We start from the raw sequence: 25,294 nt of genomic DNA, 5'->3' as shown, positions 1-25,294 counted from the left end.
CCCCAAGCCCCGCCCCCTTCTCCCATCCCGCGCCTCCCATTGGTCCCCGGCGGCGCCGCTCCCTCCCAACATGGCGCCCTCCACGAGCCCGCCACACCTGGGCGTGGCCGGTGCCGCTGAAACCCCGCCCCCTCGGGGCATCCCGCACCGCCCATTGGCCGGCGCGCGGCGCGGGGGCGCCCCCTGGCGGCGGCGGGCGGCGGGCGCGGGTCCGGCATGGCCGAGGTGCGGCAGCGGCCCGGGCGCGGCCTCGGCGGGCCTGGACCCCAGGACAAGGTGCGGGGCGAGTCTGGGGGCGCGGGAGGGTGGGGAGGGACGGGGGAGGACGGGGCGTGCGGCTGCGCGACCCCCTCGTGGGGTGGGTGTGGGGTGTGGGGTGTGGGGGGGCCGTTTATTTGCCCCTCGTTGGGTTTGTTTGTCACCCCCCGAAGGAGCAGATCGCGCCCCCGGAGAGGGGGTTCGACAGCCGGCCCCGGCTCCGCCGTGCGATGGGGATGTGAACTGTGGGTTTTTTTTTGGGGGGGGGGGCGTTTGGTGCCTCCGAAATGCCCCCCGGGGAATGGGGGGCGTTACAAACCTGCCCTCAGGGGGTGCCTCCCGAATCATCCCCAAGGAATGAAGGCGGGGGTGGGGGGTGCTGTTCCAAACCTTCCCTTAAGGAAAGATTTTGGTACGTCTTAAATCGCTCCCAGGGAATGAGGGGTTGGGGTTCCAGACCTTCCAGGTCCTGGGAGTGAGTTCGGGCTCCCAGACTTTGCCTTAGGAAAGACTTTGGTCCCTCCTAAATCCTCCCCAGGGAATGCCCTCCCTGGGTGGGCTCAGTGAGGAGTGAAGTTGTGTTTCTGTGAAGGAAAAGGTTTGTTTTTGCACTCAGAAGAGCCATGGAAAGCCAGCCTGGCTCTGTTTTCCTGTCCCCTGAGCCTGGCTGGGTGCTCACGGTCCCTCTCTGTTCCTGCTCCTCCCCGAAGAGGAAAGGACCAAGAGGAATAAACAGCCCGGGAAAACTTTGTAAATAATGTTTACAGGGTCACAGACAGCAAAAACCGGAGGGGAAAAGGGGTTCTTGCTGCCTTGGTGTTTAATGCACTTGTTTTGGGAGAGGCCCTGAACCCTCAGCACCATCACAGGGATCACCAAGGATGCAGCTCAGAGCAGCAGGAAACCATCAGGCTAAACTCTTCTGCAATTTAAATGCGATTTTAATGCTGTTTTAGTGCTGTTTGAGCACCAGTGGGACACCTGCAGGGGCTGTGCAGGCGGGATGGAGGCAGATTTGTCGTGCTGATGGGATGTGATCAGAGGGTGAAGGTTGCCTCGATGTAGATCTGGAGGTTCTGCCTTTCTCCCATTTTCCTGGAGCTCTCTGATCCCTGATTTCCTGAGCTGGGTGAGGGGCTGTGGGTTGTGCAGGGGGTGACACCGTTGCCTTTGAGATAAGAACCTTTGCCCCAAGCTGGAATTTTCTTTGCAGCAGAAAAAAATCTCCAGGGAGTTTTCTATTCCAGAACTTTAGTGGGAGTTGGGAAACCTCCCTCAGCAGGCTGGGAAGGGGAGGGGGAGCTGGTGCTGCTTAACTGGAGCCCAACCAACCCCCTGGGCCAAGCTGGGATTCACTTTAGCCCCTAAAAGAAGCTCAGAGGGCACAGTTCCCAGTGCAATCCTGTTATCTCCAGGCCAGCATTGTCATCTGCAAGGAGGCTTCTGAAGGACCCCCCTCTGATATTTCCTGGGAGTCAATGACTTGAGTGCCCTTCCTGGAGAGAGGGAACGCTTCTGTTGCTCTGCTCCTCCTGGAACAGCTCGAATTAATTTTCAGGAGGGAGAAAAATAGAAAGAAATTGTTTCCTAGCAGTGAGGAACAGCTCCTCCGAGGGGCTGAGTGTGGTGTTTCTGAGGAGAGAGCAGTGCTGGGAGCAGGGAATTTCCCTGAATTGTTCAATCCAGCTGCTGCTGGGAGGTGTTACCTGGTAACTAATCCTGCTGCTGTGGATCCCTCTGGGGCCAGTGCTTTCCGTGGCAGCTCAGGGGCAGGATTTGCTTTCCTCCCCCTGAGATCCAGCCCTTGGGTTTTGAAATGCCTGGAAAAGCCTGGGAACAGCAGCAGGGAAGGGGCCAGGGCAGCTGAATTGCTCGTGGTGGTCTCAGCCTTCCCGGGGCTCTGCTGCAGGTGCTGCTGGGAGAGGGGACATTCCCATTCCTGCTTTGTCATGCACTGAGCCCTGCCAAGGAAAAAACCACTCAGCAGCAGATATTTTACTCTCCAGAAACCCTCGTGGCTTCTGGAAAGAGCTCTGAGATGTAAACACCGAGGCAGGTTTGAGATGTAAACACCGAGGCAGGTTTGTGTTTTGTGCTCGTTCTCACTTCCCTGCTTCGACGGTGGGAACAGGGAGGTTGGTTTCACTTTCTGCTCCTCTCAGCCTTGCCCGGGGTGTCCCTCCCTGAGCTGCCCCAGTCGAGCTCCTCGTGCCAGAGCGTTTGAAAATCGATTTTTTGCCCAGGCTGTTGTGCAACACAATCCTCGTCTGGGAGGGAACGTCTGCTTGTTGTGCTCGGTGAACTCCCCCTCATCTCCCCAGTGAAAAACCAGGCAGAATTGCCCTGGTGGTGTTTGTAGGCATTTCCTAAGCCCAGAGCACGGGGATGCTGTTCCCTGTTGGTGTTTGTGGGGTGATCCCTGGGAGGAGATCGTGGAATCCTGGAATGGGTGGGCTTGGAGGGGACCTTAAAGCCCATCTCATTCCAGGGACACCTTCCACCAGCCCAGGTTGCTCCAAGCCCTGTCCAGCCTGGCCTTGGGCACTTCCAGGGATGCCACAGCTTCTTGGGCAACCTCTGCCAGGGCCTCACCATCCAACAAGTTGTAATTTGTTGCTGCCTTGCAGGTCCTTCTCCCTCGGTCTTTGTAGCCTCATTCATCACCCAAACCCAGAGGTCAGTGCCTCTCTCCCCTGTTCAGTGCATCCCAGGAAGCCCCATTTTCTCCTCCAGCTCCCAAGGAGAACACAAGTGCAAAAGAAAATTGTTTCCTGGTGCCTGCAGAGCTCCTGAGGGCTCCTGCTGCTTCAGGAGGGTTTTATGATCCTTTCTCAGTAGCTCTGTGCTTTGTGTGACTCCACAGCGAGGACTGAGGGGATCTTTCCTTTCCCATCCTTTTGCTGGGATGTTGCACTGGGAGTTGAAACAGGGGGGGGTTTCTCAGACATCCCAAGGCCTCTGCCTGTGGAAGGGGGAGCTGCTGGAACTGGAACTGGAATGATTCTGCACTTGAGGAGTGCAGGGAACAGCTGCCTGGGCTGGGCTGGAGCAGCAGCAGCAGCTCCAGTTTTGGAGTTCAGCTCAGGAGAGGGCTCAGGACACGGAGAAATAACAGTGCAGGTGCTCTGAAGGGTTTGGGCCATTTCAAGTCCTGTTACTTCCCACGTTGCAGGAGAGCTCAGAGCTCCTGCTGGTTGGGAGTTTGTGATAACAAGAGGAGGTTCTTGTAGGACCAAACCCAAGAAACCACTGCAGGGATGCTTCTCTTGATCTCATCAGGATTAAGAGAGGCTGAAGGACAAGTCTGCTTCCAGAGCCACTCCAAAAGCTTAATTTTTAATAGCTCTTAATATGATTTTAGGCTCAGTTCCAAGCACCAGTTCACTTGGCTCCTGCTGAAGCACAGACCTCGTTGATTGTGGAGAGATGTTCACCATCCCAGCTCTGCTGGGAGAAAACACTTCAGCCCTCCCTGCTGTTGGATTCTGAGCTCTGTGTGTGCCTGGCAGCTCCTGGGCATGGTTAATTGTGGCCTGGAGGGACTGGATTCACTGTGCTCCTGGTGGGAAAGGGCCTCAAATCAGACACCTTTGCCACAGTTTCCTTTGGAAGGGCTTTGATTGGCCTCTGCTCCTTCTCATTTGTGGTGATCCCAGGGAGATTTTTGTCCTTTTGAGGGTTGGGGGAGTCCCCTGGGGCTGTGAGGAGATCCTTTCCTTCCCAGTGAGCAGCTCTTCAGGGGACTCTCCGTGCTCTCATCCAGCCCCCCGAGCACACGGTGCTTTTCCTGTTGGGATAGATCCCTTTGGATAGTGCAGGGCTGGCTTCTGCTTCCCATCCTTATTTAATGAGTAGATTTACTCCTGTCTGGTCTGGGGGGCCACACCAGTGAGTGTCCCTCTCAGCAGTGCCTGGAAGTGGCCACTACCCCCAGAGCTCCCTGTTTTTCCCGGTGTTCCTGTGGGATCTCTGTGGATCCCAAGCTCCCTCCTGCTGCTCCAGTGGTGTAATCCTCAGTTCCAGTCATTTGCTGTGCACCAGGAGGTCAGGATGGCATGGGGTGATGGAGGGAGGCACATCCATAACTCCCTGTGGATACTCCTCTGGCTGCAGGTTGAGGTCAGGGCTCAGATGAGTTGCTTTGTGCATAAGTGACATCTCTGCTGAGGCTCCCAAAATCCTGTGCTCTCAGTGCTATCTGAGGGTGATTCCTGTGGGTGGAGGGCTGTTTGGTGCTGAGAAGAGGGAAGCTGGGATGTTTGTGTGTGTCTTCCAAGCAGGAAAAAAATCCTAAGGGCCAGTGTTCCTGTCTGTCAAGCACAAACCACAGGCTGAGTGGCAGGAAAACCACTTTCTCCTCCTGCCTGCCTTTGGTGAGCAGTGATTAACACCAGAGGTAAAAGTCCTTGCAGGTTGGAATCATAAAATCCCACTCTGGTTTGGGTTGGGAGGGACCTTAAAGCCCATCCATGGGCAGGGACACTTTCCACTATCCCAGGTTGCTCCAAGCTCTGCCCAGCCTGGCCTTGGACACTCCTGTGGCTTCAGCAAAGCCCTGATTTGGGTTCATCAGGATCATCTGAAAATACTCACCCAAGTCCTGTGTGGTTCCTTTCCTTGACTAGTTCAGATAAAGCCGAGGGGTTTGACTGGCAGAGCAGGATTGTGGCACCACAGCCAGCAAATTAAATAGCCTGGTGAGATTGTTTTTTTCCTGATTATGTTTTGGAAAAATACATGCTAACACCAGAGGAATTGAGGATCAGGAGCCACTGGTGTGATGCAGACTCTCATTTCAGAGGCCAAAAATAGCCCTTTCCTGCACTAACCTTTCAGAGTGAACAGTTGCTCCAGAGCTGTTTGTTCTCCCTCTTGTTTGTCCCAGCTCTTCCTGATGAGTCCCAGGGATGTGTGACTGCCCAGGGATCAGATTTGCTGATGGAGATCAGGCTCCTGTGCTGGCTCTGAGCTCATCCCACTGCCGAGGGAGGGACTCCCTGTCCCAACAGAGCAGGAGCTTCGGGGGCACGAGATGAGTTTTCTTTGCTCTCTTTCAGCCACTGTACAAACATTTCTGCCTTTTTGTGATGTTATTTCAGGCATGTCCCAGTTTCCACTGCATGCTTTCGACTGGAATATGGCTATTTTGGGGTGGGGAAGGGAGTCCTTTATCAACACGAAGGAAACCTGAGCTTTGTGGGGTTGTTTGAGACAACAAATCCCGCGGTCAGCACGAGATGCCAGCTTGGAGTGGGGGCATGGGGATCTTGAATTTAATTTTCCTGCAGGTGACCTGAGAAGTTCAAGCACTTTCCCCAGCACTTGCAACAAAACCAGTGTATTTTGGGGCTCTTAGTCCAAATCAAACCTGGATGGTGGTTTGGTTCTTCCTTCCAGTGTTAATGATCTCCAAACTTCTCCCTTGTTTCCCCCTCCTGAGCTGTCAACCCATGAATGAGAACACCCTGTAATTTGGGAGCCCTGGGGTGATTTTTCCACCTCGGTCTCACCCAGAGAGGTGGATTTGGTGGGAGGTGGGTCAAGCAGGGAGAAAGGGAGAGAGGAACAGCAGTTGCATGTGGGAATTAAACCCCCTTCCCAAAAGCACGGAGATTTTCATAACTGAGGCCTCTGGGTCTGTGTTCATTAAACTAATTATCCTGGCTTTGATCCTGCCAGTGTGCTGGGAGGTGAGAACAGCAGAGGCCTCGGTGCAGTTGGTCCCTTTTTGTTCCAGCTGTCAGTTTTATTGCCTGAAAAAGCAACCCCGTTTCTCCCTCCCAGCATTTGTTTTATGGTTTTATTTTCTGTCACGGCTTTTTGTCAGAATCTGGCAGGAAGGTGCCCAAATAATGGCATTTTTTTTTGCAGGAATTTAATCTGCCAGCGTTGGATACTGAGCTGTAGATCTGTGCTGGGCAGGTTTTTGGCAGGGAGAGAGAGCTGACTCGTTTCTATGACAACTGGGATCATGTCATGGATGTTTGGGTAAAAAAACCTCTGTGAGAGGTTCTTCCTCTGTGAGAAAACCACTGAAATGTGAGCACAGATTTTGTACCCCACGGTTGAAGGAGCTGGGTTGTTTAAGGAGAGCTCAGACAACTCATTTCTCTGTGGATCTTTCTCCGAGGTGATAAAATATTTGTTGGCAAACGTTGCTTAGACCTGCTGAGTTCAGAAATGTAAAAACTGAGCAGGTATCTGCTCTGGTTCACTCCTTGCAGGGAGTTGGGGTTTTACTCTTCCTTCTCATCGTGACTTGTGTAGAAATCAATGAATTAATACAAAATGGGCGTTGTTATCTTGGTTTTATTCCTTCATTCTTTTTGCCCTTGATGTAGTAAGAAGGCTTCAATATTGAGATGATCAGTTGAAGAAGGAGCCTTGGGCTTGCCAAAAGCACCCCCTGTTCAATTTAATAGCTCCATGTTGGTAACAAAAGCCAGTAAAAGCTGCTGCTGATTGTGTTTTAATAGATTCAGTGTCAAATAAATGGAGGACTAAAGCCAGATCCCAAGGTAACCAGAGAGAAGGTTTGCTTTGCTCTTACTGAGGGGTTTTAACTCTTTCCCAGCTCTGCATCCTGCAGGTGGATGGATGTCTGACATCCTGAGGGGTCTGACATGGATGTCTGACACCCTGGGAACTCTGCCCCCTTGCCTGGGAGGAGAAAAGCAGAGGGAATATCAGGAACTGACAGGGAAAATCAGCCAGGCAGAGCTGTGGTGAGGGAAAATGGAATAACTGGAGCTGGAGACAGCTCTGTGCCCTGCAGGAGCAGCAGTGGGAAGCACTGGGGTTGCTGGGAGGTGTCTGGGCAGCGTGGGGTGGAAGAGGCTCAAGGGCTTTGATTTTAGAACCTAAACAGCAGCCAAAAAAAAAGGCAGAAAAACAGTCCCTGGAGGGCTAAAGGAGAGAGAATGGGAGGAGAGCAGTCCAGTGGCCGGGGAAGGAGGCAGGTCATGATTTCTGGCGTAACTTTGTGCCAGTCTGAGTCTCTCCAGGCTTTTGTTTCAAGGGCAGGAACAGGAGAGAACAGATGAGGCATGAAAAAGCTGCTGTGGCTGTGACAAAATATTGGACCCAGCTGCCCTGGCAGCCCTGGCACTGCAGTCCTGGGCAGCCACAATCCCTTTGCAGCAGCACTGACTGTGATGAGCTTTAATCCGCCCCGGGGAGCATCCGTGCCTGGCAGAGCAGAGCCAGCTGCTGGGATCTGTCTGCCCACATGGAGGGCTGGAAAGAGCAGTGGGAATGGGCAGGAGGGTGTCACCAGGGCAGTGCCAGCTGCTGGGATCTGTCTGCCCACATGGAGGGCTGGAAAGAGCAGTGGGAATGGGCAGGAGGGTGTCACCAGGGCAGTGCCACAGCTGGCTTCAGCGGCCCAGCCCAGGATATATCATCACACTCAGGCTTTAACAAGTTGCTTAGCATCCCTTCAGCTGCTCAGAGTGGTGATTTGTAGGCTGATGGGGGCAATTTGCATAAAAGGTATAAAAATAGCGTGGATTCCTGAGTCCTCTCCGTAGCCTATATCTGGCACAGTGTCCTATATAATCCTAATGCTCTGATTCAGAGAGAGCTGAGCAGGGAGAAGAGCTGGTTCCTGCTGCTGCTCAGTTGTTCTCAGTGGAAACACTCTGGGGATAACCTGGCAATGTTTGTTGGGGGTTTGGTGCTGCAGGGATCAGATCATGGCAGGGATCAGGCCATGGCAGGGATCAGGCCATGGCAGGGATCAGGCCATAGCAAGGATCAGATCGTGGCAGGGATCAGGACGTGGCAGGGATCAGGATAAAACAGGGAACAGGCTGTGGCAAAGATCAGGATATGGCAAGGATCAGAATATGGCAAAGATCAGAATATGGCAGGGATCAGGACAAGGCAGGGATCAGGACATGGCAGGGATCAGGCCATGGCAGGGATCAGGACATGGCAGGGATCAGATCATGGCAGGGATCAGATCATGGCAGGGATCAGATCATGGCAGGGATCAGGGCATGGCAGGGATCAGGACATGGCAGGGATCAGGGCATGGCAGGGATCAGGACATGGCAAGGATCAGGATATGGCAGGGATCAGATCATGGCAAGGATCAGGATATGGCAGGGATCAGATCATGGCAGGGATCAGGGCATGGCAGGGATCAGGGCATGGCAGGGATCAGGCCATGGCAGGGATCAGGGCCATGGCAGGGATCAGGGCATGGCAGGGATCAGGACATGGCAGGGATCAGGACTGCCAGTTCCAGCAGCTGTGGGATCAGTTCAGTTGTACCATCACATTCCTCAGTCCCTTGGGCTTTGCCTTCATCCCTCGTGTCCTTGGCCAGGAGGGCACAGGAGGGGAGGGCAGGAGGGCACAGGAGGGGAGCTCTTTCCCTTCCTTTTGGTCTCTGAGCACTTTGCAGAACTTCTGATCCTCTGGGCTGCACCCAGGAACGATTTGCCTGCTTTGCACTTGGCCTTTGGGGAGTAAAACCTGGGAATGCTGCTTGGATCTGCCTCCTCCTTTCAGTGCTGGGCCTTTCACCCGGTGACCTGGGTGAGGTGATGGGTCCTTGGACTGCAGGAGGGATCTGCCTGAGCCTTTTGGGTTTAGCCTGTACAGAGGAGACTCTGATTCTGGCCAGGCTGGAGCTGTTTAGGTTGCTCCCAGGGGAATTCTGCAGGAAATCCTTTTGTTGGAGAGAGTCTGGATTGCAACAGGAACATGGATTGCAGCTCAACACAGTGCAGTGATTTCCCAAAACCTGACTGTCAGATGCCAAACTCGTCATCTCCAGGGAGTTTTTTCATTTCCAGTCTCTGCCTGCTGCCATTTGCAGCTGCCTTATGGATTTGAGTTCTCAGCTAAATGGCACTAAATCTCTCTGAAGTCTGGGGGCAGAGTGGATTTCACGGGTCACTTAAAAAAACAGCTGAAAAAAAGCCAAGTTGCATTTCACTGCCAGCTCTCCAGGCCCACGTGGGGGCTGACAGCAAGTCTGGCTGAAAGCAAACCCAAACTCTTCCTTCCCAGCTGATGGGCATGGAAAGAAGGAGCAGGGAGGGAGGTGAGGAAGAGCTGACACCCAGGTGCTGGTGGTGCTGCTGGTGGTGGCCAGAGCTCTGCTGTCCCTGGGAGTAATCCCTGACATCACTGTTGTATTTTTAGCTGCCTCCACCTGACGGTGCCTGGCTGTCCTTGTCTGATTTAAGAACCTGGCCTGCAGCCATTGACAGTTCCAGCTTGGGCAGTAATTATCTTTTCCTGCTTTGAATAAGGGAGCTGCTCCAGCCTCGCTGCTCCACTGAACTACAAATACCACAAACCACAGGTTGTACCAGAACAGTCCCCTCATGTGGGCAGCACTGCCTGGGACCCCAAAGGGATGGAGTCCTCTTGGTTACAGAGCTGGGACCCCAAAGGGATGGAGTCCTTTTGGTTACAGAGCTGGGACCCCACAGGGATGGAGTGGAGTCCCTTTGCTTACAGAGCTCCCAGTGTTTGTCAGCTCGGCTCCCTCGGTGCTTTTCCTGCAAACATTCTCCCTTTTCCAGGAGTTTCCAGTGCCAAGTGCAGGCTCTGCCTTGCCTGAGTGCTCCCCAGGGAGTGGCCTTTTCCTTCCTTGCTTCAAGGAGCCAGGAGCAGGATGAAGCTGTGCTGCTGAAACGAGGGACAAAATGTTTTAAGTTTGGACTGGTCCTCTGTTCAGGAGCTGGATTGGAGTGGAAACTGCCACTGGGAAGAGGCACAGGACTGCTGGGGGGCCAGAACTCACCTGGAATCCTTTTTCCACCACCTGCCTCCCCTGTATTTGTTTCCCCCTAAACACAGGAGTTTGCTCAGAGCTGAGTGCTGGGCAGTCCAAGGGGCAGGGAAGGCACAAAGTGTCTCTCTTGCCAGTCCCGGGTTTCTCCTGTGCCAGAGGGGATGTTGGGGCTGGGTGATAAGCTGGGCTCTTCCTCTTCAGCTGCCTGAGGATGGGCTGGGCGTTATTTTTAGTGTCCCTGTGCAGTCAGCACTTCAGAAGTCTGCTTGGAGAGGCCTTTCCTCCTGGCTAATTTGGGCAGTGTTACATTCTTCGAGATCTGCCTGGGGATTGGGAGGCCTTGTAAAAATTCCTGCTAACAAGGCTGCGTCCCTGAAGCACTTGGAGATACTCATTAATCAACTGAGAGGCATCTTTGGCTGTGAAGAGGGAACAGACCCTTTCCTGTGGCTGCTGCTGAGGCTGAGGGACATCCCACCCATCGTGGATGGCGCCTGAGACACCTGATGATGTTTCCCGTGGGTCTCACCCCGCGTAAGACCCAGAATATTTTCTCTGATGCAGAAGCAGAGTGGTGGTTGGTGTTACAGCCAGTGGGCTGCCCTGAGTTCCTCCAAGGAGTGTGGCTGGTAAAGCTCCTTGTCTGTCTGTCCCTGGCAGGAGTCCGAGTCCGAGAACAGGCTGGATGGAGAGACGGCGTCGGACAGCGAGAGCAGATCGGAGTTTGGAGGCTCCTCCACGGTGCAGACATCAGATGACACCCCAGAGGTCCTGAACAGAGCTCTGTCCAACCTGTCCTCGAGGTAACACTCTCTGAGCATCATCTCCCTCCCCTGCCAGGGCCCTGCATCATCCCCCTCCCCTGCCAGGGCCCTGCATGCTCCCCCTGCTCTCCTGGCCCAGCAGCACTTTGGGGGCTGCTGGAAGTGGAAGGAGCAGCTCCCCAGCTCTTTTCCTGCCTCCAAGGCCACGGGAAGCAGCAGGGAGAGCAGGGAGCAGGGTCAGGGGTGCTGTGGGTGGGAGAGGAGGGGGCTGTGGGAGGATCTGGCTTCCTGCTGGGTCCTGGCAGGTGGAGGGGCCTGGGTGGGAGAGACCACAGGGGGTGTGTGTGGCTTTGACAGCACTCACAGAGATTTGAGCTGTGGAGGTTTTGAACCACCAGTGTGCAGGAAATGCACAAGAAATCAATGCTGAGGAGGGCAGGAGTTAACAGCAGGAGTTAACAGCAGCCTGGATGTTCTCTACAGACTGTGGTGGGGGGAAGTGTCTTGTTTTTATCACAGAAGGTGTCAGCCCTGGGTGTGCTGTGAGGATGGGACAGGCTCAGGGCAGGGCAGCACTGAGGGTACAACACCTCACGGCCCATCTCTCCTCCTTGAAAGGAGTGCAGAGAAGGGGGGGTGGTCCCTATTTTATTTAAACTTATCCTGCAGCTTGTCCAGGGGGTGGGAAACCTGTAGCAGGCCAGGAGCAGACGCTCTACTGTCCCATTTGAATGCCTTGGAGATGCCCAGCACCTCTCTAATGCCTTCTGCAGTTAGTGAGGCTGATCTGAAGCCTTGCAGCTGCTGCAGCCAGGCCTTTGGCAGCAGCTCGAGCTCTCTCTGCAGCACTGAGAGGAAACCTGGGCTTTCCAGGGCTCAGTTTCCTTCCTGTGACACACATAGAGCTCGGCTGCTCTCGCTCTGGTTTGACTTACCTCTGACATCTTCCCTTCTCTCTGGCCCAGATGGAAGAATTGGTGGGTGAGGGGCATCCTCACGCTGGCAATGATCACCTTCTTCTTCATCATCATCTACTTGGGGCCCATGGTCTTGATGACAATTGTAAGTGCTCCAGGGAAGCGTCCTGACGTTCACGGCCACGGTGGGGAGGTTGCTGGGACCATTGGTGGGGTGGGAAGCTCAGAGCCTCGTGTCTCAGGAGGCCCTGTTCATCTGGCTGGATGAAAACCTGGGCAGGAATCTGCTGGTCAGCATTTGGCTGCAGTTTGGAACGAAGAGAGGAGGTTGTTGGAAAGGGGAGGGAAGAACGGCGTGGTGAGATCCCCGTGGTGGATTAGGAGGCTCCTGCCAGGCTGATGTCAACTGTTAAAGTACCTCTTGCTCTGCACATGCATGTTTTTTGTCTCCCTGAGGAAAGAGCTGTTTAATCACCGTGGATTGCAGCTCTGGGTGTCTTTCTGTGCAGGTGATGTGTGTGCAGATCAAGTGTTTCCACGAGATCATCACCATTGGCTACAACGTGTACCACTCCTACGACCTGCCCTGGTTCAGGACACTCAGCTGGTGAGTGAGGGGGTTGCTCCCCTGCCCAGGAGTGTGCAGCAGGAACAGCCCATCCCAGGGCAGGGGACACCCCCAGAGACCCTGGGGTTGCTGTGTGTTCACTGTGGTGTGTGTTAACAGCTCCTCTAAAGGCAAATCACAGAACCATGGAACAGTTTGGGTTGGAAGGGGCCTTAAAGATCATCTCATTTCATTCTAGGACACCTCCCACTAGAACAAAAAGCCCCCAGGAGTCTTGATAGATCAGCATCTTAGGAGAGCCCTCATTGGTGAAGTTTGTCCTGTTGCTAATGAAGTGCAGAGATGAGAATCCCCTGATCTGTGCAAGGGACAGCAGTGACAGGAGTCACCACCTGCAGATGGATGTGGTTGTGTGGGTGGGATGGGAGTTTTCAGGTGGTTGTGAAACAGGGCTGAACATGGGGGCACAGAACCACAGAATGCCAGAATGGGTTGGGTTGGAAGGGACCTCAAAGCCCATGCAGTGCCACCCCCTGCCACGGGCAGGGACATCTCCCACCAGCCCAGGGTGCTCCAGCCTGGCCTTGGACACTCCCAGGGATCCAGGGGCAGCCACAGCTTCTCTTCTCCAAACTGGAGGAAATAAAGTCCAGGCTGTCACCTGAAGGGCCCTGTCCCAGGGCAGTGATCCAGGGGGATCAGTCACCTCCTGTGTTTCTCCAGAAGCTCTCCAGGGTTCCTCCTAACGAGCATCCCCGTCCTCCCCAGGTACTTCCTGCTCTGTGTGAACTATTTCTTCTACGGGGAGACGGTGACAGATTATTTCTTCACGCTGGTGCAGAGGGAGGAGCCCCTGCGGATCCTCAGCAAATACCACCGTTTCATCTCCTTCGCCCTCTACCTGACAGGTACAGCCCCTTCTGCTGCCTCACCTGGGCAGGGAAGTGTTGAATGACTCTCACCCTGCGTGCTGTGCCCGGTGCAGCGTCCAAAGCAAACCATCTGTGCTCTCCAGGGACGCTGTAACTTGGCTCGGGGGGGGAGCAGTGGGGGCAAATCTCTTTCTTACATGAGTAGAAAAAAAACCCCAAAAAATCCATAATCTGTCTGGGACAGCCAGGTTGTTCTCCTCTCCAAGGGATACCTGTAGGCAATGGTGTGACTTCCAAAACAGTGCTTTCCCTGCTTAAAATTGATCTTTTACTCAGGTAAAATCTTCAGTAGCTGCTCAGTCTCGTGGTACAAAATTCTTTCTGGCTGTGGAAGGTGCATTTCCCACCTTTGGCTTTTCTTCTGTCTCTCCTCAGGTTTCTGCATGTTTGTCTTGAGCCTGGTGAAGAAACATTATCGCCTCCAGTTCTACATGGTAAGGTCCAAAATTAGGGCCTGTTGGGTTAAATTCAGGGTCTGGTGAGATTAAATTCAGAGCCTTGTAAGGTTGAGTTCAGGGGCTGGAAAGGTTAAATTCAGGGGCTGGTAAGGTTAAATTCAGGGGCTGGTGAGATCAAATTCAGGGCCTAGGTTAAATTCAGAGCCTGCTGGGTTAAGTTCAGAGCCTGGAAAGCTTAGATTCAGGAGCTGGTGGATTAAATTCAGGGCCTGGAGAGGTTAAATTCAAGGGCTGGAGAGGTTAAATCCAGAGCCTGGTGGGTTAAATCCAGAGCCTGGTGGGTTAAATTCAGAGCCTGGTGGGTTAAATTCAGAGCCTGGTGGGTTAAATTCAGAGCCTGGTGGGTTAAATTCAGAGCCTGGTGGGTTAAATTCAGGGCCTGGTGGATTAAATCAGGGCCTGAATGGCTGCCCCCAGTGGGAGGCACAAGCAGGAATGATGTAGGCTGTCTGAAGATGTGTGGAGGTCGATGTGTCAGCAGCTGCTCCTGAGCTGGCTGTGCATTGTACTGCTGCCTGGAAGGAAGGTGCCTGTGAGCAGACTGTGTTTTTAGGAAGCTCTCTGACAGAACTCCCCTTCAAAGATGTGTTCCCTTCCCTCTGCACTCGTGGATGCTGTGAGGAAGATGAGAGGGCTGCAGGTGCTGAGGACAGATTGGCTTTGTCTCCCTCTTCCCAGACATCAGTGAGGTGTTTCCTCACCTGTGACCATTGACCCAGCTGGGTTTGCTCTCCAGAACATTCAACAAAACAGGGATGCAGCTTGGATATCTGTTAGTGTTCTGCTCTTCTCCTGCAGTCAGAAATCTGAGTGAGGTGTATGGGGAGCAGCAGGAGTTCCCAGTGAAGGTCTCAGCTGGGATTGAGCTGCAGAACTTGCCCATAAATTCCACGGGGTGGCTGTTGGTGTTTGTCCTGGCAGAGGTGCTCTCTGAGGGAGCTCACAGCCCCCCGAGCTCTGCCCCCAGAGCAGGGCAGTGTCCCTGGGCGGGCTGGGCTCCACCTTGTCTTCTCTTCCAGTTCGGGTGGACCCACGTGACGTTGCTGATTGTTGTCACCCAGTCCCACCTCATCATCCACAACCTGTTTGAAGGAATGATCTGGTGAGTTTGCTCTGGCTTCTGAGGGCTTTATTTTTTTGCAGCCTGAAATGGCTGAGGGGAAGGAGCTCCCTGTGAGGGACCAGCCTGTCCAGAACAGAGCAGGAACAGCAAAAGACTGAGTGACTCCTCAATGTCTTAGGACTTGCTTTGTGCCACTAGAGAGATGCTGTAAAGGAGCATCTGACAATACCTGTGGGGTGCAGGGACCCTTCAGGTGGTGTCAGGCCTGGGTAGATGATTTCTGTTGATACCTACCCCCAAAAAATGGATAGGAGAGTGCTGCTGGATTTGGGGCCGGGCTGTCAGCAGATGGTAAAGGCCGTGCTGTGGAAGGAAGGAGGTGGAACCTTCCACCTCACTCCAGCTGCTGTGCAGAGGGGAAGCCCCTCTGGTGGTCTTGCCAAAACCAGCAGGGCCAGGAAGTAATTTTTGGGCCACTTTAATACTGCACATTCCTCTGTGTGTGACAGCCAGCCCGGGGGACTCTGGGGGTGGCGTGGGGAGGTCAGTGCCCAGCAGCATGTCGTGTGGGACTAAAGGCAGTGTGCTTGAAACAGGCCATTCTGGGTGCACAACCCCCTCTTTAGCCCAGAACACTTGAGTAACCCCCAGATTTCCCGTGGAGCTCCAAGTGGGTGCTCCTTGCATCGCCCTGGAGGAGGAAAGGTTGGTGTGCTGGCCCTGCAGAGCCCCTTGTAATGGCAGCTGCTCGTTAGGTCTTGGCGTTGTCTGGTCTTGGCACTGCCAGTGGTTTGATCCCTGTGCCCTGCAGGTTCATTGTGCCCATCTCCTGCGTGATCTGCAACGACATCATGGCCTACATGTTCGGGTTCTTCTTCGGCCGCACGCCGCTCATCAAGGTCTGTGCCACTCTGGGGAGCAAAGCGTGGGTTTGGGCCTCTCTGGGCCTTGGGGCTGTGTTCCCTCAGCTCCTGCTGGGGGTCTGAAGCGAGCCTCCAAATTAAACCTGGTGTGCATCCCAGTCTGAGGAGGCTATCAAATGAAATAATAGAGGGTTGAGGTTGGAAGGGACTTTCAAGATCGTGGAGTCCAACGGGGAATGAATGAGCGGTCTCAGGCTGAAATGTTGGTGGCAGTTTGTGACCAAACTCTTATTTGGGGATGGTGGCACCAGCTTGTATTGGCCTCAGCAGTTCACAGGTGAGGAAGGGCTGCAGAGGTGCAGAAATAATGACCTCCTTCTCTTTCCCTTGGGCAGCTCTCCCCAAAGAAGACCTGGGAGGGTTTTATTGGAGGATTTTTTTCCACTGTTTTGTTCGGATGGCTGGTAAGTTGGTGCTTATTTCATTGATCTTTTCCCTTTGTCTAAAAAATGCAGTCAGGCTTTAATCTCTGCCAGCTTTTGTCAGAGACTTCACCTTTTCTTTGCTGACCTGCTCTGAACTGGTCCATGGCTGTGTGCAGACACTGGGGGAGGTTTTCAGTCCCTGATAAACCCTGTGACATGTTCATTGCAGGGGGAATTTGGATGGGTGCTCTGCATCATTTCACAGGCTGTGTGGGGAATTCTGCACTCTTGGAGTGTTGTAACCAGTTTTACGACCATCTCTGACTGCCTGTTGCTGTCCCCTCAGCAAGGGGGTGCAGCCTGGCCCAGCTCTGATCACTCCTTGCTGAGCAGATGCTCTTGCTGTGCCTTTAGCCAATTACTGCTGCTCAGGAGGGTAATCTCCTTAGGAAAACCGGAGTGTGGCTCCCTCCTCTCCTCATCTCCTTGCATGGCCTTTTCTGTGAGATCAGCTCTGCTGCTCCCCTCAGGAAGATATTAATGCTGTTTTCTTTGTTGTGTCTCCCTTTGTGTGCCCTTGGAGCTGTCCTATGTGATGTCAGGGTACCGCTGCTTCACCTGCCCCGTGGAGTTCAACAACGACACCAACAGCTTCACGGTGGACTGTGAGCCCTCCGAGCTGTTCCAGCTCCAGGAGTACAACATCCCCCTGGTGCTGCAGTCTGTGGTGGGCTGGGTATGGCTCTCCCTGTTTATCACATCCAGTTTATTGGGATAGGAGCCCTAAGAAAGGAGAGCAGGGCTTTGTTTTGATGGTGTGCGTGAAGGAACACGACAAGGGAGGATGGTGGTGTGGTCACTGTTGGCTGACATCCCCAAGGAGTTGTCCTGGGTCTGGTGGGGCATTAACCCACTTGAAAACCAGCTGAGCTACATGCTGGGGGGCAGAGAAGGAGGGGCAAGCAGTGGGCAGTGGTGTTCTCGTGGAAAATCCCTCTGTGCCGTGTCTCTCCTGCAGAAGACGGTCCGGATGTACCCCTTCCAAATCCACAGCATCGCCCTCTCCACCTTCGCCTCCCTCATCGGGCCCTTCGGAGGCTTCTTTGCCAGTGGGTTCAAGAGGGCCTTCAAAATCAAGGTGAGGATGGGCAGGGTCAGCTGCCTTTTAGGAAGGGAAGGCCAAAGGGTTGCTGCCTCTCAGAGCAGTCCCTGCACTCCAGGGAACAGCAGGATGGTGCTCTGGGAAGGGAGGGGGTGTTTGTTCAGTCACAGGTAAGGTGGAGCAGGATCTGGGGTTTTTTTTTGACTGAATGGGAAAAGACCTTAACATTTCAGCTGTGGTGTTCTAAACCCTGCTGTGGTGCAGAAATTGAAGTAGGGGAGGACAGACCCGGCCAGGAAATTTTGCAATCTGAGGCTTCTCTTGATGTCAACAGGCTGGTTTTACATGTAAACGGTCTGTGATCAGTTAAGATGCCTTGAAGGGCAAGGCAGGGTGACAGGAGATAAACATCAGCCTTCCCTGACCTTTGAGTGACAGTTAAGCCTCACTGTCCCTCGGGCACCAGCAGCTTCATGCAGGAGAAACTTTTTAAAACCAGGGGAGAGATTAAACAAAATGTCTCCTCAACCTGACTTTGCCTTCTGGGAAGAACTGGAGCAAGGGGGTGAGTGCCACGTGGGGAGGCACGGAAGCAAGTTATAGCAGGTATTTGGAAGTGCTCAATGCAATCCCTCTGCTTTGCTCAGGACTTTGCCAACACCATCCCGGGGCACGGAGGGATCATGGACCGCTTTGACTGCCAGTACCTGATGGCCACCTTTGTCAACGTGTACATCGCCAGCTTCATCAGGTCTGTGCTGCTCTGGGGGCCCTGCACGACCCAGGGCTGGACAGGCTGGGCAGGAGAGGCAGTTTCCCCCTTAGACTGACATCTAAAAACAAGAAGACACAGGGGGAAGGCTTGAGGGAAGGGAAGGGTCTTTTAGTGGGGTCGGGCAGAGCTGGAAGCACAACCCTCGTTCCCCAAGGGCTGTTATTCCAGTCCCACTGAAACTCCTCCTTCTGTGAGGGTTGGACAGGGTTTCCAGAGTCAGACAAGCAGGAAAAATCTCATTTTGTAGCATTAACAAGCGTTCTGTAGCCAAGCACAGAAGAAAACCTGTAGGCACATCAAAGATGTCTCAAGGAGCCCAGGAACTGTCTCTGTGTGGCTGCCTGGATTTGAGAGGGGGAGCACCTGCTGCTGAGATGCACAGTCCTCTTTAAACACACTGCATTTGGGGTGTTCTTTTGTGTCTACAGTTCAGCACCCCGTGCCTTTTGAACTGATTTCCACATCCCAAGTGGAGTTAAGCTCCCCATGTAGGGCTGGTGAAGGAATGGACAATGTGGTCAATAATTTAAGCCCAGTATTTCGCTGCAGTTGCACTGGAGCCCCCAGCTCAAAGAGATTTAGCCATGTTGCCTCTCTGATAATGGTGATTTTGTGTTTCAGGGGCCCCAACCCAAGCAAACTGATCCAGCAGTTCTTGACCCTGAGGCCAGACCAGCAGCTCCACATCTTCAACACGCTCAAAGCACACCTGGTTGACAGGGGAATTTTGGGGAGCCTGGAGGACGCGTAGGCACCGGGAGAGCGGGACAGGACTGAGCACAGACAGGCCCCCAAGAGGAAATCCCTGGCTTGCCTGATTGAAGACAATAACAAGGCCTCATTTCACTGTAACTTTTCTTCCTTTCTTGGTAAATGTTTGCATTTGTGGTTTTTTTTTTTTTTTAAAAATAATATATTTATAGAGCTTTGGTTCAAACGAGCAAATCTCGGGTTTGGAGCTGAGGAGGAGTCAAGGTTTGGAAGGACTGTGGGCTGAAGCAGGAGGGTAGGACTGTGCTGAACCTTTGCAGTGTTTGGGCAGTGCTGAGCTTTCCCTGTGAGTGGGTTTTTGCAGGGAATACAGAGCGTTGTCTGTGTGGAGCTGGCAGGGAAGTGACTCCGTGCCCTCCCCTGGCTGCTGTGCCAGGCTGGTGGCAGCTCTGGGGACCAGCCTTCTCTCCAGTGGGACCTGGGAATGCAGTGGGAGTTCTCCCAGAAAGCTGTGGGGATCTCCTTGCCCAGGCTCTGGTAATTGGAAGAGGATCTTGTACTAACCCAGCCCTGTTTCCTCTGCACAGCCAGGCACCTGCAGCTGCTCTCACCTGCTGGTTTTTGCAGTGCCTCTCACATTCCCTCTTTTTTTGTGGCTGATATTTTGGCAGATGAGACTTTTATAACCAATTAAACCAGGAACAGACTGGGGACAAGGAGCCAAGGAACTGGGAGTTGCACGTGGGAATGTGGGAGGTTCAAATCGCTTCAAAACTGCTTGGAGTAAATAAGTTTTAAAGAGCATTGAAGCTTCACTGAGTAATTCCTGCCAAGTAAGAACAACCCTTAATTAACTTGGTTCATTTTCCCCCATTAAATAACCTTTAAGAACCACCCTTTTCCATTTCTTGATGGTTGGAAACCCCTCACTGGGATATTTTAGGCAATTTGGGGAGCAGTTTCCAGCCTGTTTTCTTGCTGGTTGGGCTCTGGCTCTGCTGGGGCTCCACTGGGAGTTTTGTTTTCTTTTCAGGGATCATGTCTGTTTGTTACTTGAGTTGTAGATGTTGTGCTGCTGAGTTTACCACGGTCTGTGTTGCATTTCAGTCTGGGTTCATTTCTCTGCAGGCTTCTGTCCTGCTTTGCTCACTGAATCTTGTCAGAAATAGTTTGTACTTAATAGCTGCAAGTTTTACTGAAGTACTTTCCTTTATTTTGTCATACTTTTTTTATTATTTAAAATGGAGAGCCCTAATTGTAAAACTTTTTTTTTTCTTTTTTGTGCTCAAATAGTGAAAATATCCCCATTTCCACCTTATACAATGATCCCAAACACGAGGTGACTCTTGATTTTTCCTTCTTTCCATAGTTTGTGCATGGGAGAGAGAACTTTTACCTTATTTTAACCTGGGGAAGGAGTGACAGGGAGAGTTCATACAGAAGTACATTGGTGTTTTCAAGCAGTTGCTGACACAACCCTTAGGCACAGCCCCCCCCAATATGAGACCTGTACCTGCTGCAACCTGGCTTAGCCTCGACAGAAAATAAACCACCTGAAAACACCCCAAATTCAGTTTTCCCTCCCTGTTCTGGTTCTGCCATTGCTGTGTGCAAGAGAGCTCGTGTGTGTGTGTGTAAATATATTGAACAGATCCAGCCTCTCCCCTGCATTTCTGCAGGACCCTGTGCTGGGCTCTGCTTCCTCTGCCCAGACAGGACCCCCAGGGCAGGAATTTGTCTGCAAATGCAGGGATTTGATGGAAAGCACAGAGGAAGGGGCTGTTTCCCCAGAGTGTTTTCAGTGTGGTGCTGGCAAAGCTGCTGCACTGAGCCAGGGCAGGACTGGCTTTGGGGAATGCCAGTGGTGTCCCTGGGCTGGTTGTGGTGTCTGTTCCTTCCCAACTTGAATTAGGCAGGGATTTATTTTCTGTCCTCTTAGAGAATGTTGGTCCAAGGCCCCTCACTGGCAACCTGGAGAGGTGGGTTAAGGTGCCCAGGGAGACCATTTGGGCTGGGTTTCATCACATTCTGGGTGATTTCAGCAAGGCAAAGTGAGGGTACCTGCCAGGAGCATCCATGGGGATGGGTGTGGGGGTTGCTTTGTGCAGTCCCTGAGATCATTTTGCCCTGTGGGGTTGGACCAGCTGGTGCTTTTCAGGGTTCCCCTGCCCTTGCCAAAACCCCTGGTGGGTACTGTTGGGTCACAGGCAGAAGTGATGGTGTTAGTAACTATTCCAAAAGTGTGCTCTGTTTATATTGAGAAGTTTTTTCCAATGTCCAGAAGTTTTTTTAGTCTCCTGCTCTTCTGCTTTGACCCTTCTGTGCCTCTTCAGCTGTGATTAGTGGGACAGAACCTGACCCAAGGCTGGGCAAACCCTGACCCAAGGCTTTGCTTCAGGCTTTGGTTTATCTGGGCCTTTCTGGAGGGTGCAAGTGCTGGGTGTGGGCACTGGAGGGCAAAGTGGCTCCGTTTAGAGGCTGCCCTGGCTGGGAGAGAAGCAGCAGCAGCAGCAGCTCTGCCTGTGGGTGGCTGCTTCCCTCATCAGCTTTATTCCTGCTTCCTTCCCAGCACTGCAGGGAAAGGGGGAACTTCCAAGCCTCTGCTGGTCTGAAGGGCAAGGCTGAGTGGAAAGGGTTTAAGTATCCTGCATGGAAGTCTGTTAAACTGAATGGAAACAGTGGAGGAAGGCAGGGAGATGGGGGTTGTTAGGAATATTTGCAAGTTGTACAGCTGGACCTAGAGAATCCTGGGGCGCTGTGGGTTGGAAGGAGCCTGAAAGATGATCTTGTTCCAACCCCTGCCGTGGGCAGGAAGCCTTTCACTTGGCCAGCTTGCTCCAAGGCTTATCCAGCCTGATCCTGAACACTTGCAGGGATGGGGAGTTCACCACTTGCTGAGAAAAAAAAAAAAGAAGAGTTGTTGTTACTGGCTTTGGTTGTCCCTCATGTGGCCCCCTCTTTGCCACTGTGTTAGGCCTTGCAGGACCTTGGTGATGCTGCAGCTCTCGAGAGTTGCAGTTGGGAGGGAGGCTGATGGAGAGAGGCCAGAGTGACCCCAGGGATGGCTGGGAAGGAGATGCCCAAGGGGAGTTTCTCCAGCTCGGGGCTCCAGCTCAGGTTGCACCATAGTTTTGGTTCCCAGTGGGCTCCAGCACTGGGGAAGCTCTTCCTGCTTGTGCCAAACAAATAGGAGGAGCAGAGCAAGGGGGAGGTCCTGTGTCAGCTGCAACGTGTGCTTGGGTTGAGAGGAAGAGACGAGTAGGATGTGGCCAGTGTGGAGCTTCTGAGGGCAGGGACAGGCTGGTGTGGGAGCCACCTCTGCACCAGTGCCACTGGAACAGGCAGAGAGGGACGTGGGAGTGTTTTATGAAGGGATGGCACGTGGCTGGAAAGCTGCTTTTGTGTGCAGTGAGGGGCTGGCTGTGCTGGGGAGGGCACTGAGCACCCCCAGGGCTGTTGGCCAGTGGATGGTTCAGCTGGGCCATGGGTTTGATCCCCAGCCTGAGCTGGGACAGGCTGGGTCTGGGAGATGAGCACCTGGCACACTGGGGTCGGAATTTGTGTCCCAGATGAGTGTGCAGATGGGATGCAGGGGCCAGCCCGTGGCCCAGAGTGCTCAGGGAAGCCCCAAACCTGGTCTGTGCAGTTGTGTCCTGTGTGATCAGCCTGTGTTAAACAGATCCTTTGGGGTGAGGGGCTCGGCAGTGACACCAATCCCTGGGGTTCCTGGTGGCTCGTGGAGCTGGAGATCCCCCAGCATCGCCTAAAACTGTGAAATCCCAGGAGCCTTTTCCAAGGGATGTCTCCTGTTTCCAGGATGTGCAGGGGGCTCCCCCAGACCTGGCCCTGGTGGGATCCCACCCTCTCCTCCTCCCCCAGCTGCCTGTGGTGGGAGCAGGGCAGAGAGCTGTGTGTCAGCACCCAAACGGCCCCTCTAGCCCCTCCTGGGCTCAGGTCAGTCATGGAAGGCATCGTGGGGAAGCTCCTGGGGTTGTCCCCTCCCTGGGGTGGCACTCTGTGCTCCTGTAATCCCTGTGTGCCCTGTTCTCCAGCCCTGCCGTGTTCCCACCATCGGCTTCTTTCTCTGTGCGTTGTTCTTTTGGTTCCTGTTTTAGCTGCACACGTAGAGTTGCCTTCCTTTGACCGAATGTTCGAATGTGATATATTGTATATTTTAAAAGTATCTACCCTATTTATATACTGTATGTTACTGTTAAATAAATATAAGTTCCATTATCTGCAGTGGAGTTTTATTCAGTGGGATGCTCCAAACCTCCTTTCCGTGCTCTGTAGAGCCAGATCCAGCTGTTCCAATCTCACATTCCCTCATTCCTTGCTCCTTCCTCGGGGATTTTCCCAGGAGCAGACCTGGTTTTGGCAGAGAGCACATGGGCAGGATTGGACCATCCATGTCCACATTCCCAGCGGGATTTGCAGTGACCCTGGGGTCGGATCATCCAGGCCCCATTTGATCAGTGGTGAGGGGAGTGTTGGCACTGCTGCCCCTGTAAATCAGCTCATTTTACCCCAGAGATTTCATTGGGAATGTGAAGAATATAAATTATTCCTTCATTTCAGCCGTTTTTCCTGGCTTGCCTGGGGTTGGGAGGGCAGAATTCTCTGTTTACCCAGAAAAAACGCTATTTTTAGCTCTGGTGCTATTTTGACTGTTTCTGACTTATCAGCTAAGCCAAACCAGCCCCTCAGCAGCCCTTTTACGAGCTTCCTGTCACGCTGTGTGGGCACTTGCAGACAAATTCACCCTCCAGCAGCACCACAACACGCCGCCCTCTCGATGGCCAGGGCGCAAAGTGACCCCGAAGCCCCAAATCCCACATTCTGGCACCTCACCTGGTTATAGCAGGAGCTTGCTGAGACCCACCCTGCGATATTCAGCGATGTGGGAAGCAATTCAAGGTCTGAAATGATTCCTTGAGGGTAAATGTGCTGGAGAGGGGGCTGTGAAGCCCTGAGGAAGCCGTGGAGCCTCAGGCAGCGGGGCTGTGGTGTGACCCTGCCGTGAGTCAGGCACAGCTGATGGGGCCCAGAGCCCTGTCAGCCCCTCAGCTGCACAGCCCACCTTATTTCTCCCTGTCCTGGGCCAGTTTTCATTAAATCAGATGTGGGAAACTGCACATTCCCAGTGGAAATCCTGGTACTCGCTGTTCTCCACACCCAGACAGCCTCAAACCAAAGCTGCCTCTGTGTGACCCCTGTCCAGACACGTTTTCCATGAGATCCTGATGGAAGGGGGATGTAAAAACAAAACTAACAACTTCATGGGCTGAGATTTGCCTTTTTAAAGTTCTCCTGGGGCGTGGTAGGTTTAAGTGGGATATTGGGAAGAAATTCACTCCCTGTGAGGGTGCTGAGGGGCTGGGATGGAATTCTCAGAGAAGCTGTGGCTGCCCCATCACTGGAAGTGTCCAAGGCCAGGGTTGGACGGGGCTTGGAGCAACCTGGGCTAGTGGAAGGTGTCCCTGCCCATGGCAGGGAGTTGGAATGAGATGATCTTTAAGGTCCCTTCCAAGCCAAACTATTCTGTTATTCAGCTCAGGAATTCAGCTTGATTGCTAATTAAAAAAAAATCAACCTTGTGTTGTCCTTTCCCAAACCCAGAAGCAACCAGCGGGTTGCCCGATGGGCTCAGGCAGGAGGCAGCTGAAGGGGGCTCTGGGGGTGCTGGGAAGGGCTGTTTTGGGGTGTCAGGGAGGGCTGAGCCCTGTGGTGTGACCGCAGAGCTGGGCTGAACGGCAGATTCGGGGCTAAGACACAACAGTTTCCGTTCTGGAGGAGGGGGAAGGACCATGTGACATCCTGCTCACCCAGCGGGGTGGGAAAGGGCTGCTCCAGAAAGAACTGAAGGGCTGAAGGAGAAAAAAAAAGGGTTCAAAATGTGTGAGCCCCCTGGAGCTCCTGTGGCTGGCTGCTGATAGTATTAAGAGGGGAAAATGGTGTTTAATTCAGGGCTCCTTCAGGACTTTCTCCACCTGGGGTGCAGCAGAAGTGGAGCTGATTGAGGAGTTTGGGTCCCAAGCAGGATATTGGGTTAATCTCGTTTGCTCCGGGCTGCTCTGCTGGGTTGTTCCACACTGTCATGTTCCCTGGGCAGTGGAATGTGTGAGCTGGGGATCCCTGAGCTGGCTCCACTCACTGCCCAAAGCAACAGAAGTGGTTTTTTTGGCTGTGATTAAGCCAAATTAGCCCAGAGGGTCCACCATGATGTGACTTGGACACCCAGTGCAGGCTCCAGCTCCTTCCTTTTCTCAACTTATGCTACAAGACTGGAAAAAAAAAAAAAAAAAAAAGCCTTTGCAAGTGGCTCAGAGCACCCTGGGCACGACCCTGGGCTGGAAATCACAACGGGAACCAGTGGCCACGTCCTCATTCATCCCCCCGCACTCCCCCCCGTCGCTGTTCCTGCTTCTGCTCGGGGCAACTTCCCTCTCCACAAGGTCTGGGCTTTCCCAGGATGGGGGAGATGGCAGCTGGAGCCTCTGTCAGGCTTTGGGGGGACCCTGCCATGGCTTGGAGCCCCCTCACTGCTCATTTGCGTGCTTGTATCAACCCTCCTGTGCCTCCTCCCTGCGCCTCAAGAGCTGCAGCTCAGTCCAACCACATGCCAGGCTGCTTTGGGGATGCACAGCCAGTTCCTTGGAGGAAAACCAGCACCAAACAGGATACACCCGCTGCTGTGGGCAGGG

At 53.5% G+C, this 25,294-nt stretch overlaps 1 protein-coding gene across 1 annotated transcript; it reads left to right on the top strand.

The window, feature by feature from the left end:
* The first annotated feature begins 216 nt into the window (after window positions 1–216).
* Window positions 217–22,826, top strand: CDS2 (CDP-diacylglycerol synthase 2). The gene is made up of 13 exons (XM_050325591.1): window positions 217–305; window positions 10,648–10,815; window positions 11,742–11,838; window positions 12,203–12,300; window positions 13,030–13,169; window positions 13,569–13,627; window positions 14,671–14,753; window positions 15,526–15,613; window positions 15,973–16,041; window positions 16,586–16,738; window positions 17,021–17,140; window positions 17,752–17,855; window positions 18,501–22,826. Exons 1-13 carry the CDS (start codon window positions 217–219, stop codon window positions 18,628–18,630), a joined length of 1,398 nt encoding a protein of 465 aa, XP_050181548.1. The 3' UTR covers window positions 18,631–22,826.
* Window positions 22,827–25,294: the final 2,468 nt, after the last annotated feature.

The sequence above is a fragment of the Myiozetetes cayanensis genome, unplaced genomic scaffold (assembly GCF_022539395.1).
Source record: "Myiozetetes cayanensis isolate MyiCay16 unplaced genomic scaffold, myiCay2020 scf30, whole genome shotgun sequence".
In the NCBI taxonomy this organism is placed as follows: domain Eukaryota; kingdom Metazoa; phylum Chordata; class Aves; order Passeriformes; family Tyrannidae; genus Myiozetetes; species Myiozetetes cayanensis.
This window is presented reverse-complemented; position numbering and strand designations above follow the sequence as displayed.

What these genes read in the sequence shown, in the direction of transcription:
- CDS2 (XM_050325591.1), top strand. Translation starts at nt 217, where the DNA reads ATGGCCGAGGTGCGGCAGCGGCCCGGGCGCGGCCTCGGCGGGCCTGGA. An exon ending in CTTCGCCCTCTACCTGACAG is followed by an intron (nt 13,170 to 13,568) that starts GTACAGCCCCTT and finishes GTCTCTCCTCAG; the next exon opens with GTTTCTGCATGTTTGTCTTG. An exon ending in CTGTTTTGTTCGGATGGCTG is followed by an intron (nt 16,042 to 16,585) that starts GTAAGTTGGTGC and finishes GTGCCCTTGGAG; the next exon opens with CTGTCCTATGTGATGTCAGG.